This window comes from Haemorhous mexicanus, chromosome 4, assembly GCF_027477595.1.
Source record: "Haemorhous mexicanus isolate bHaeMex1 chromosome 4, bHaeMex1.pri, whole genome shotgun sequence".
Classification (NCBI taxonomy): Eukaryota; Metazoa; Chordata; class Aves; order Passeriformes; family Fringillidae; genus Haemorhous; species Haemorhous mexicanus.
In genome coordinates, this window is record NC_082344.1 from 53,293,135 (window position 1) to 53,305,986 (window position 12,852).

General features: G+C 34.5%; 1 protein-coding gene across 6 annotated transcripts in view; it reads left to right on the forward strand.

Annotated features, from left to right (window-relative positions):
- Positions 1–12,852, forward strand: part of ATP8A1 (ATPase phospholipid transporting 8A1) — a 101,045-nt gene that overhangs the window by 36,568 nt on the left and 51,625 nt on the right. For all 6 annotated transcript variants that reach the window (XM_059844910.1, XM_059844912.1, XM_059844909.1 and 3 more), the window contains 6 exons: positions 1,369–1,441; positions 3,417–3,522; positions 4,723–4,805; positions 4,986–5,035; positions 9,697–9,766; positions 10,790–10,874. In XM_059844910.1, the coding sequence (XP_059700893.1) occupies positions 1,369–1,441; positions 3,417–3,522; positions 4,723–4,805; positions 4,986–5,035; positions 9,697–9,766; positions 10,790–10,874 (467 nt within the window). The remainder of the gene's footprint in view (positions 1–1,368; positions 1,442–3,416; positions 3,523–4,722; positions 4,806–4,985; positions 5,036–9,696; positions 9,767–10,789; positions 10,875–12,852) is intronic.

Below are 12,852 nucleotides of genomic sequence, written 5' to 3' on the forward strand. Positions count from 1 at the left end.
GCAAATCTATTGCAATTAATAAAATCTCTTTGTGCCAGTAACATTTCTAGCCCTAACATGACTAATATACTAAAGCCCAAATCTTTTTTATCCTTTTTTTGTATTAGAAAGAATTGTTTTCCACTTCATTAAAACTTAGGCCATATTTTTCTGCATTTTAGCACTGACAATCTGGAAAATTTATTTCAGAAAGCTTTAAGCAAACAAAGCTTAAATCTTAGGCTCTAAACAAATATAATGTGTCTGAAGGTGTTAATATTTGGCACTTCAAGATCTATTTGCACTCAAAAAAGAAGTCTTGGTAAAGATGAATGTTTCAAAATTTTCACTGTAATTACAGAGTTAGAAAAAGTAGTCCTTGCATGGCGATACAGAGGAGGTTCTGCATTTTATATTCCTCCATGGTAGTTACTGCAGGACTGAAACAGCTCACTTTTGGTTTTCATAGAGAATCTTTAGACTGCCTTTGGTGTATATGGCTTATTCTTCAAGTTAAATCACCAAAGGTATTTATTCTTTTGTAAGACTCTGTAATCCAAAGCAAGACCCATAGTAAATGAGAAAAAAAAATTCCTTCAACTGGATTCACTTTTCAGCACTGTTTTGTTTTACTCAAATCCAGTCATCTAGATTGTCTTAATACTTAGCTGTAGTATTAAGACTGCAGCTGTAGTCAGCTGCAGTAACAAATCTTCCTAGAAGTATCTACATATTTGAGCTCTCACATTCAGCCAAAATATTTGTGCAGTTTGGGAGATGTTATTGTATGACTTTATTTCTCCAGAACTATCTCCTCCTTGCATCTTTAAGTCCATACTTCACCACTGTTGTGTGTCATCTTTATCTTTCAATTTCATCTGTTCCTTTTTGATCATAAGCAATAAAAAGCAAATTCTCTGCATGCAGACTTCTCTGATGTCTGAACTCATTTGTTTACCTCTTTCGGATTCCAGACTTGCTTTCCTGCAGACATTTAGAAACTTATCCCAAAACTGCTAATTTCTTGATGAACTGTGATCTCTTTGGGCATATGTGTTTTTTGTGCTCCTTTTATAATCTCATTCTAGGGATCAGAGGACAAGAAGCCTCAGTTTTACATTGTGGATATATTTTTACTTCATCCTTCATTACCTGAATTCAGCAGAAAGACTTTGCTGGATTTAAGTGTATTTATATCGACCAAGGTTTCTTTAAATTAAATAAACTTTTTAAATGTGAGACAATTACCTTTTTAATTCTTTTTCTCAAAATGTGTGATTGCAGCCTTAATTGCAGCAGCTATAGCCCAAAATTTGTGTTTGGATGATTTGTATATAAACTGTTAAAATCATGCTAAGAGTGATCTCTTTTTTACTCAATTATTTCTAGGCAAGGCCCACAAAATGGAGAAGAAAAAACATTTAGTGACATATCATTACTGGAGAATCTTCAAAACAACCATGTAAGTTATGTAGAAACAGTTGTCATTGTTTGGTGAAATGAAGCCATTGCTTCCAAATTCAAAATAATTCAAAAGATTATGTCCTTGAGGGAAAACAAATAAATTGTGTATTTATACGAAATCAGCATGAGCTCATGAATACTTTTGTAATTGTTGCTGATATATGTTAATTAGATCCAACCCTTATTTTCTCTCCTTTTTCGTTTTGATGCTCTGGTTCAGATGTTATGAGTTTGAAGTAGTCTTGTGTTCTTCTTTCTCTGGGTGTTTTACTGGTACTCCTGCTGTTCAGGTGATAATCATGACAGCCATTAAAGCTTTCAGGATAAGCCAAGTTAATGTACATCCTGTCATGACTTACCTGGGCTTGCACAGGAGTCAGGAGTTAACTGTATGCATTGGTTTTATGTGCATGTTTCCATAAGGTTAGCTCTTTAGATGATGAAATGAAGGAGGCATTTTGGAGACTTATATTTTCCCCAAAGAGACAATACATTTCTCAGGAAAATAGCAAGTTATTTATTATCTGATTAAGAAACAGTACCATCATTACCACTTTCTGCTTTTTGTTTGTGCAAGAGATTTTTTTACCTAGTCATAACCAACACCTACTTTAAACAGTGTAACTGTTTGTTCTCTTTTTGAAGAGTTAAAGCAAATTCTCTTTTCTTAAATTTTGTCCTTGCAGGAGGCTAGTTTCAGTTTAACTGACAGACAGTGAAGCATCTTTTTCTTTAATGGTAGACATCTGAGAACAATTCTCAAGTGTATCTAAAGCAAAGGGGACTCTTACACCTACCTGCACAGGACATTTATATTTACAGTGCTAGGAACAGGGAGAGTGGCATAGTTGGAAAGAGGCATCTGCTGTTACTGCTGTTGTTGAAGTGTCCTTGGTGTGCAATTTTTGAATCTTCAACAACTGATTCTTTTCTGGTAGACATGTATTATTAAGTATATATAATATAAGCATGCTATAAAAATGTGTTTGTATGCATCTTAAAAATTCAGGTGCACATTCAAAGAGAGGTTTCAACACTGTATTTTAAATGTATTCTGAAGTGCTTTGGAAAAGAATTTGTAATTCAGCTTCGTGAATACATCTTAGAGGATTTGGGAGCGATCAGTGGAAGAGAATAAGAACCTGCTGCCATTAGTGTTTCTGCACTACAGAATACAATTAGGTTTTTAGAGATTATTGTATTTTATAGAGTAATTGTAATGTTATTCTTAGTATGAAATACAAAACTGAAATACCGTAAGAAACCCTCAGCTGAGGTAGCAGCTGCTGCTTTGAGCTCATTTACAGGGAATGCTGGGGTTTCTTTTACACCAGTTCATTCTTTTTGCAAAATGCCAGCTGTAGTAATAAAGTTCTTAGCTGTATTTGTCAAATCCAATCAACTGTTCTACTTATATGTTTGTTTTCCCCTCCTTTGACTAAATAATTTTAAATTGTTTCTACTTTTTACGCTTTGAAGTGCCTGATATATTCATCTTTAAAAGCAGTCTGATCTTGCAACATTTTCCATGTGATTTTTGTTTGCTACATCTTCCTAAAGGTTCTCAAAAAGTGTTGACAAATACAGTACTAGACAAAAAGTAAAGAGACTATTTTTTGGTAAAAATGATGACATCCAAAGAGACTTCTGTGAATAAAGTAAAATTCTTTCAATACCCCATTCATACTTACCTTCCCTAAAAAGTAATTATTTGAACTGTTCCATGTTTCTGGTTATCTAATTTTGATTGTTATGATAGCAAGTGCCACTAAATTCTATTTATATAACCAGTATGTAAGTACGGCAGAAAGAAGTTACCCTGCATACTGAAATTAGTTTACAGGTAGTTTTTAAAGAAAAGAGGTACTTTTCATTAAATTTTTGTGGGCTATTATTTTTCTATATCTATTATTACATTTTGGTTGTTTATTGCTTAAATGATTAATCACACTCTGACCTATTTTTTTTCTTAGCCAACTGCACCTATAATATGCGAGTTCTTGACAATGATGGCAGTATGTCATACAGCAGTTCCAGAAAGAGAAGGTGATAAAATTATATATCAAGCTGCATCTCCAGGTGAGACTCAAATAACTCTGTGAACATATTCTGTCAACTCAACAAGCAAATTTTCCTCAGTTTATTGTTCTTGAAGAATCTTCCAAAGTTAAAAAAAAACCAAATTTACCCCTCAAAAACTCATTGGTATCAGCTAAAATAAGTTTTGTAAAGAAGGATTTAGACTTTTTTAAATTTCCATTAGAAAATACATTTCAGTGTTATGTGGCAAAGAATCAGTAACCATACAGCACTGCTAAGGTGTTTTTAGATTGCTGTGGAGCTCTAAAGGAAGTGCTCAGAAGTAAATAAGAATCAAACCAAGACAAAAAATTGCTGTCCTTCCTTATGCTATAAGCCTATTCTGTGCTTGGTAACCATGATACTGATTTAAAACAGAGACTGTGTAATCAAAACAGAAATGTTTTTAATAGGATAGAAGTTGTTATAAATTCTATTAAGGATTGAGAAAATATTATTTTGCAGAAGGTCTCTTTCAAGCCTAGCCTATTGTGGATCATAGACAATTTTTGATTTCAGGAAATGATGAAGCAAGGCAGAATGATTAAAATGCGCTCAGCTCTGCTGAGCTAATGTGTTTCAATTTATGATGGGAAAAATTACCTCAAGTGCAGAGGTTCTTCCTTGGCTCCCCAGCTTCTAGGTGGCTACCTCTGTGAATCCTGTCCTTCAACAGCTGAAAGACAAGGGCAGAGGTAGTGCCATAAATAAAGTTAACTGGGTCATGGCAGTGTTTTACTGGGCATTGCAAGCAAACTCCATTCTGACATCCTGACCCACTTGGAGACAGCTGATCACTGTTGGAGATGTGGTTGTTGGTTTCCTGAATGTAGACATTGAAGTTATCTGTTATTTACAGCAGTGACTTACCACTCTTCTCTTCCAAAGCAGAACTTAAACAAAGAGCACTGTACGTTATCCAGTGACCTGAGGAAAGTGCTAACCTAGGTGCTTTGAGGAGGGTGCCCTCATTATTGAGCTGAGAGGTTTGTTGCTTTCAGGGCTTATTTTTTCTGAACTGTTAATTCCCTTCATCAGTTTTCACAGGACAGTCTAAGAGTTTTTTCCAGCACCACATTTAATCTTAAAATCTATAAAGGAAAGAGGAAGTGAAAAGTAGAAAAGCCGGGACTGTGTTGATTAAATCATGATTAACAGTTTTCTGGTACATTTGTAAAATAACTGTTGAACTTGCTGCAGATGAAGGAGCATTAGTCAGAGCAGCCAGGAATCTTCGTTTTGTATTCACTGGAAGGACACCTGACTCAGTAATCATTGAATCTGTAAGTACTTTGGAGTAGCATTACAATTTACTGTATTTGTTTATGCTTTAGTTTAAATAATCTGAATAATTGCATTATGATACATTTGTATTGACATGTTGTTTGGTTGGTTTTGGTTCTTTTGCTTGAGATTTTTTTTTTTTATTCTTACCTTTCTGGTTTGTTTTTTTTATTCTTCAGTTGGGACAGGAAGAGAGATATGAACTGCTAAACGTCCTGGAATTTACAAGGTAAATTTGTACTTGGTGTCTTTTTGTGAAAATACTTAGACACTTCTCTCACGGATAAAAATGCTTGCATTTTTTATATTTTTACAGGTAAAGTATGCAGGTTGTGTAGCATGTAAACACACTACAGACAAAGCAGAGTACATGATTAAGATTACACTGCCTGGTTAATTATAAAACATTTTTGGAGGCTTTTTTTTTTCTTGATGTCTAATTATGACTTTTATTTTTCACTTTTGCCTTTGCTCAAAGATTAAAAAAAACTTTGATATCAAAACTTTAAAAAAAATCTGTGGAAAATAATATAGGAAAGTATTCAAATTTATAAATGTATTTCTGAAAGCCCTGACACCATATGATTTATCAAAAAGTAAGTGTGTTATTCATTACTGCTAAATTAAAATTTGCATTTGACCTTAAATCTACTTGTATAATTATGGCTTGTTTAAATACTCTAGACTGAGATTCGTTATGTTCTGAGCAGCATCACTACAGTAGTTGACCAGTTGGTTTACTTGGGATATGAATTTGTCACATCTTTTTCTTTCAGTAAAAATTTTATGGTAAAGTTCTTCGAGTTATAAATGTACCCATAAGAATTATGGATGCAGTTTCAATTCTTATGCAGAGCTGTTTATATTGTATCTGTGTATGCTGCCTGTGTTCTAAATGGTTGTGTAAGCCTATTGCTTACTTTGGCACAGGATAAGGAAGACATTTGCATGTAGAGGAAGTTCCTTTTTTTCTAAAAATGATTACTCTAATTGTGCCTGTGGAAAGTGATTGTTGTTTTCCTTCCTGTCATATTATATTTCCCTTAAGCTTAGCTAAAAACAAAACAAAAAAAAAAAATCAAAAAAAGAAGAGAGAAAAAATAAAACAATCCAATGCATGAGAGACAGACTGAAGATGTATAAGTTGTGTGAAATCAGAGTAGTTGCCTATAGTTATAGTAACAGCAATAATAATATGAAACAATGAAAGAGTCAGCAGAAAGTAATTTTTATAGTTTTGAATGTATTTCAATGTCTGTTTGCAATTAATGGGGTTTTTTTATATTGTAGAGGACATAGGTGAATTTTTTAGATTTATGTCATGATTTCATTTTTTTTTGCAGGCATTGCTTGCATTTTATTTTTCTTGTAAGTTAGCAAGTATGTATTGCAAACTGCATTGCTGTTAATTTGACTTCTGTGAAAGTTCATGCTGTGTTTCTGGAGTAGCAGTGAAGGATTGCTACTTTGTTTCTGGTTTTGATCTTTGTCTTGATTTCATCGATTTTTTTTAAACTTCTGCATAAGTCTAAAACTGTCATTTAAACAGTGATGCTTTATGGAGGTGAGAGAATTGCTTTTAAATCTCAGCCTTTGGAGGTGTAAGTTTTTTGGTGGATACTAATCCCAGAATTTTTTTAAGTATTCAGTTTTAATAGATATTTTTGTTATTCTGCAATATTTAGCTGTGCTTGGAATTGACTTGTTGGAAGCACTAGAGGTCACCCGTGCTCCACAGCAAGAGAAATTTTGGCTCCAAAACAATGCTAGTTGTATGGGTAGGAGCATGTACTTTCAGAGAGGTAATCTGTTTTGAATAAACTGTTAAGAGTTTGCAGGTGTTGCAAGTTTCTCCCAGACAAAATGCCAGTGAGTTCCTCGCCGCTTTCCAGTACCAGCTAGATTAAGACTCTTCTGCAAGTAGAGTGCAACAGCATCAAGATTTGATAGGACAGTCTTATAGAGAAGCATGATACAGAAGTAAAATTTGTAGGAATACTTGGTAGACTTGTCACTTCTGATTTTCTCTTTTTCCAGTGATTCCACTTGTGCCTGTGAAAAGAGGAGTATTTACCTGTATTTCCAGTATTTACCTGTAATTCATACCTTGGTTAGTCTCTCCTGTGTGACCATAATTCATATTTTGATTAGTCTCTCTTGTGTCATTGGTTTCATGAGTAATCCACATTGTCTTAGCTGTTCTACTGGGCAGACAGAAGGCATCCTAGAGCATCTGGGGCCTTACCTCCTCTCATCCATTCAGAGAGCTCCAGAATACGCTCATATTGTGGCTGAAGACATGATATTTCTAAAAGTAAAAAAAGACTGAGTGGCTGACAGAGGAGGCACCAAAACCTCTGTAGCAGTGTTTGTTTTCTGTGGTTGTTTAATCCTAAGTCACGTTTTAGAGTAACTGGACCTACCAAGAGGTGCTTGGCAAATCTTGTGACTGAGGGAAGTATTTCTGTCTCTTTAAGATGTTTCTGTCTATTTATAATTCCACTGCAACTCCTTAGGAATTACCAGCTATTCTGCCTCTTAGTAACAGCCCAAGGGGTTACCCAGTCTGCAGGTCCATAGAGATCACAACAATGGGTTTGCAGGATTCCATAGCACACAAGGACATGGGGTTTTTTTTACCTACTTTTTTCTTTCTAATTGCAGATTATTAAAAATTACTGTTAGCAAAGGAATGTATACAAGCACCTGGGGGTGAGGATGAGGAGGATTTGTTGGGGCTGGCTCTTAGAGAGGCTCTGTGTTGGATACAATTAAGTGTGGGGTACAGACATAGGGAAATGCAGGAGACAACCACATTCAGCAATCAGTAGATGCTGTTAATTTCTGTATTTCACTTGGGACCACCAGTAGATGATGGTGTGTTGTTTTCTCCAAGACCAATTTTTATTTTTCCAGATTTTTGTCAATTCCTAATTACTTATATTTTCTCCCTTTTCCAGACAAAAAATTCTAGTTACAGTTTTGTGCATATTGATGGTATCTTAGGATGCCTCCAATTTCTAGGCTTGCAGGCATTTTTTCTGTCACTAATTCAGCAAACATCTTCTGTTCAGTATTTTTCCCATTGTAACCAGGTCATCTTTTTGGCTGCTCACATTGCTTCTATGGAGAGCAAGCAGAACAAAACAGTGGTCTCACAATGACTGTTATTTGTAGTAGTGCAATTTAGTGGCTTACTATAGTTCACCAGGAAAAGGAAATAAAACTGTCACTGCCATAAAAAGGTTTTTTAGAAGTTAGAAGTCCTTGACAGTAACTCTTGGTCATTAGCTTTCTTGCAGTTTTACTAAGAAAGTTTATGTCAGTCAAGATTAAATATCTGTCTGTATAGCTAAAATTTCAGAATGCTACAGGAAGTCATTGGTTATTCTTTGATACATCTTCAGTAGAATGATATGCAGCTCCATACAGGACTTCAGGGTTGCAATCTTCTGGTGTTGCAAGACAAGTACAAAACTGCTGAGTTTTTACCTGTCAGGGATAAATCGATCAAATTACTGTTGTATACACCCCCTAACCTACTGTAATTCCTTCACTATTTCTGAATTGAACATTCAGGCAAGTGTAATGAATTCAAGTAGCAGAAGCTAGATAGTCTTGGCTGGAATCAATGTGGATCTGAGACTTGCTTTTGTTTTTGGCAGCTATGCTATAGTTTAGATGATCCTAATTTCTCCAGTGTTGTCTAAGTAGATTCACAACTGGACACTGTCTAAAGCTTTTTGGAATTCTACTTATCTGAGGTTTAGAGGTGAAATGAAAAAGAAGTTGCAATAGTTAATGGCTTTATATGCTCTTTTGTGCAATATTCACGGTAACAATGTCATTTAATATTGCTGTTCAGACATTTTTACTTGAAGCAGAGTGCACACCCAGGTGGAATTAGAAAATGTTTTCCTGAAGATACTCCTCAGCCCGTTACTTCACCTGTAATTATAAATTTCTTTCCGTCACGTATGTCCGCATTCCATTTACAGGATGTTTTCCATGGTAGTCTGAACTTCAGGAACCATTCAAACAGTAATGATCTTTGATGATGTATAAATGGGATCCAGTTCCAGAAGAAACCAAAATTGTTAAAGGACCATTTATTTCCACCTCTGTTTTACTGTGAAATGTTCTATGAGAAGTGTTTTGCTCCATGAATAGTTTCTGTAGATTTATTTATAAAGTTGAAATTTGAAAGACTTATGATAAAAATACACATCTTGACAGGACATGATCTTGCACCTAAAGAATGCTTGTTGGCAAACCTCAAATGGAAGAAGACAGAAAGCAGACCGTGACAGTCTTCTTCATGTTTTTGTCCAATTTCTACCTCAGTTCTGAAGACAAAAAGAAAAAATAACTTGGATTTTATTAACAACTAAAAGCCAGAGAGTAGTTAAAATTAGTCCAGCCCCTTTTCAGCTCTTAGCATACTGAAAACTTTGCGTGATAAAAGAAATTCTGGGATAAGAGTAATAGGATTGCAGCACAGGTAGTATGAGCAATTCTGGCTGGCTGGGAAGGAAGAAAAAAACTGAAACAGTCCATGATACACTACCTCTTTATGATATTGGTGACAAGTGCTTTGTGCTTTAAGGTGCTTTTTTGTCATACAGTATTTAGAGGAAGGTGAAAATTCTTGACACCATTTTTATGGGAAAAAAGCCTACAGAAGTATGCAAAGAAATTATAGCATTAATTTTAATTGGTAGACATTAAAACTGTTTTCTATCCCAGTCAGCTGAGAACATAATTCAGAGTTGATAGTACTGACTTTTCATTCTGTGTGTAATATAAGATATATATTGATATTATTAGGTAAAATATTGGTAAATGCTTATATTTATGACCCACCTTATATAGAATTTATTTCTCTTTCAGCACTAGGAAGAGAATGTCAGTGATAGTTCGCACACCAGCCGGGAAGTTAAGGCTCTACTGCAAAGGAGCTGTGAGTTTTATTCTTTTCTCACTGTAACAAAGAATACATGCTACCAATAAAAATACAAAAGCAAAAGATTGTAATAACTTCAGTCAAAACATTGAAAATGTGGGGGAAGGAATGTTGATGTACCTCTTTCAATTTACATTGTTTTGCTCTGTAGCTGTTCACTGTGATGAACTAGTTAATGTCTTTTTTCTACTAACTGCCTATGAAGGTATGACTGACTTGTTCATCCTATTCTTTGTACTGGATTAATACCTTTATATTTCTTAATAATTACTTCCTTCTGTATTCCCAAGAAAAGGATTAACATGTTGGATTACTTGCTGGAGTAGCAATGCATGGATCGCTAGGATAGAGATAGTAATCTAGCGTAACTGACTAGATGGGAGTGTTAACCAACCATTGATATTACACAAAAGTAAATTTTCCTAAAGCAGGACCTGTGAGAAGGTATCCTTATAATGCATATGGGAATGGCAGAGTTGCTCATTAATTCTCAGTCTGTATGTCAAATTAAGTTTGAGGGGGAAGGAGATAAAATCTAGTTCCAGAATGGTTAGATAAAATCCAGTTCCAGAATGGTTTAAGGAAAATAAGTTTTTTGAATATAAATGTCCATTTTTTGTCATCTCTAGTGAAAAAAAACCCCCAACCTCCTGTTAATATTCCATGTATTAAGCTGGCTACAAAAAATCTGAGAATGGCAGTTATGAAGCACTAATTTAACTTTGTGGGCATAATATTAAAAGAGGAGGACAGCATTATGGGCACTTTTTAAAATAAGGGGAAATAACATAAAAAATGTAGAAGAAAAAGACTGCATTATAGCAGAATTTGTAAATTTAGAAAATCTGATGATTAAGTCCTTCTTTAACCTTTGAAATAAGATTATCTCTATTAATTTTTGATGCTTTAATAATACAGTTCTATTTGTCAGCCATTTTCCTGCATGATTTGTATTGTCTACCCAAAACAGAAATCATTTTTCTATTAAAGTGTTCTGAGCCATATTTATTTGTTTTGTAGGATACTGTAATTTATGACCGTCTTGCTGAAAGTTCAAAATACAAAGAAATCACTTTAAAACATCTAGAGCAGTTTGCTACAGAAGGTGGGTGATATTATTCAGTATAAAAATAAACATGAAATTCAGTTACTGCTCAACTTTCCATTTTTTTGAATTTTGTCTTACTGAAGTGTTTTACTCATGTTGTTTGAAAATTACGTTTTAGCAGTGTCTACTTAAGAAAAGTCTTCCTCTCCCTAAGAAATTTCAGTAATAACTTCATGCTTAAAAAAAATCGTAAAAAACAACCCACACACCCCCAGAGTATACAGTAAAATCTTTTAACCAAAACATATTTTTCCAGAGAGCAAACACATAGCACATTGTTTCTGTGAAGATCTCATTTCCCATGGTTGCTTTCATGTCTCATACCCAGTGATGCTGTAGGGCTGGGCACACAGGAAGAAGTAGCCAAAGTAAAGATGGTTGGAAACTATTAGTGTAGGGCTTTTAAGGAAGCTTTTAGCTGTATTGTTTCTGTCACCAGTCCCAGTAAGGGGGATTGCCAGCATCCATAGGGTTTGTTTTGGTGTCTGCAGTTTTAATAATCACCTTTACAAAACAGTTGCCAGAGGTGGGGAACCTCTCTGTGAGGGTTTGTGCAGTAGGAATAGTAAGTAAAATTTAAAAGACTGTGAAATTAAGATGATTGATACAAGCAGCCAATCAGTTATTTCATTATAGTGGATTTCACAGTACAGATGTGGTGAGAAAAGCAGAATGTAGAAACATTTCTGCACAGCTCCTAGATGTTCAATGCCATACCCACTTAGTATCTCAGGAGGATTATAGTGCTGTACTTTGCAGTATTATAGTGTTACATTTATCAATGAGTTCGTAGAGAAGAGTTGGAAGCAGAATTATAAGAGTTATGGGAATCTGAACTGCAGAGTTTCTATCTCTTTATTTTTCTAATACACCGCTAGTAGAACATTGAAATTATCTTTAATGTGTCTTAAAAATAAATTTACATTGGAAAGGAAACTAAAAAACAATGCTTATGTTTTGTTAACGGATCTCTGGCCAGATATTCTTGTTATCATGAAAGATCATTTTTTTGTTATGCATACGACTTCTATAGCTTTTGTCTACTGGTTTATCATGGAATTTAGAGTTTTGGCTAGTGTATTAAGCAGCTTCAGTCTCTTGGTACTATCAGTGACAGCAGAAACAAGTCACAGATCTGTTTCTTTGTTAGTTTTTCATATCAAGATCCCTGCAGGAAGCACTTGGTTAGTCTTAAAGAATTTTAAAGTTAAAAAATTAGAATAAATTTTACAATAAAGTTGAGAGCAGAACTATACCCAAAAAAAATTGACTGATGGGATAGCCCAGAGCCTCAGATACACACTGGGGATCTAGAAAGGCTTAACCAGAATTAGTCAAGAAAAAGTTACTTAGGTGCGAAGTTAGTTTGGATCTTAAGGTATATATTTGGTTACAGAAAAGACCAAATTAGATCACTGTCTTCTGTCCTGTGTGAATTGATGTGAAAATTTCAACCCAGTTCTTAATTACCATTCTCATTACATCAGTAATACAACTCCTTAGCAGTCAAGTGAAAAGTGAAAAATTCCATGTCTTTAGAACCACTGAACATACAATAAGATTAAGAAGTTTGTTCAGATATTTTTGTATGCTTCTTTTCAACAGATTAAAAGATTTACTGTTTAAAAGAAGAATGAATTTCTAGCCTTTTAAAAAGCATAAAATTCAATCTTTAAAAAAATCACATATCTCTGGAATTGATTAAAATTTTGGTATTTATTTTTACTTCAGATCTAAATTGTGGCCAACTATGTTGCAAAGTTTCTCATGAGTATCCTTTCATGTGGCAGGACAGTATGTCCTTGGCATTTGCTGCCTGCTTGGTGTGTTGTTCAAAAATGAAGTGGTTAGCATGGCTGGCATTTATATGTAAGCATTTATTAAGCTGGAGTGTTAATGCCTGCTTGGATAAATAGAAAAATCCTCTTTAATTTTCCTGTGTTGTTCCAGTCTGTTAACCACCAGGTTTAATGAT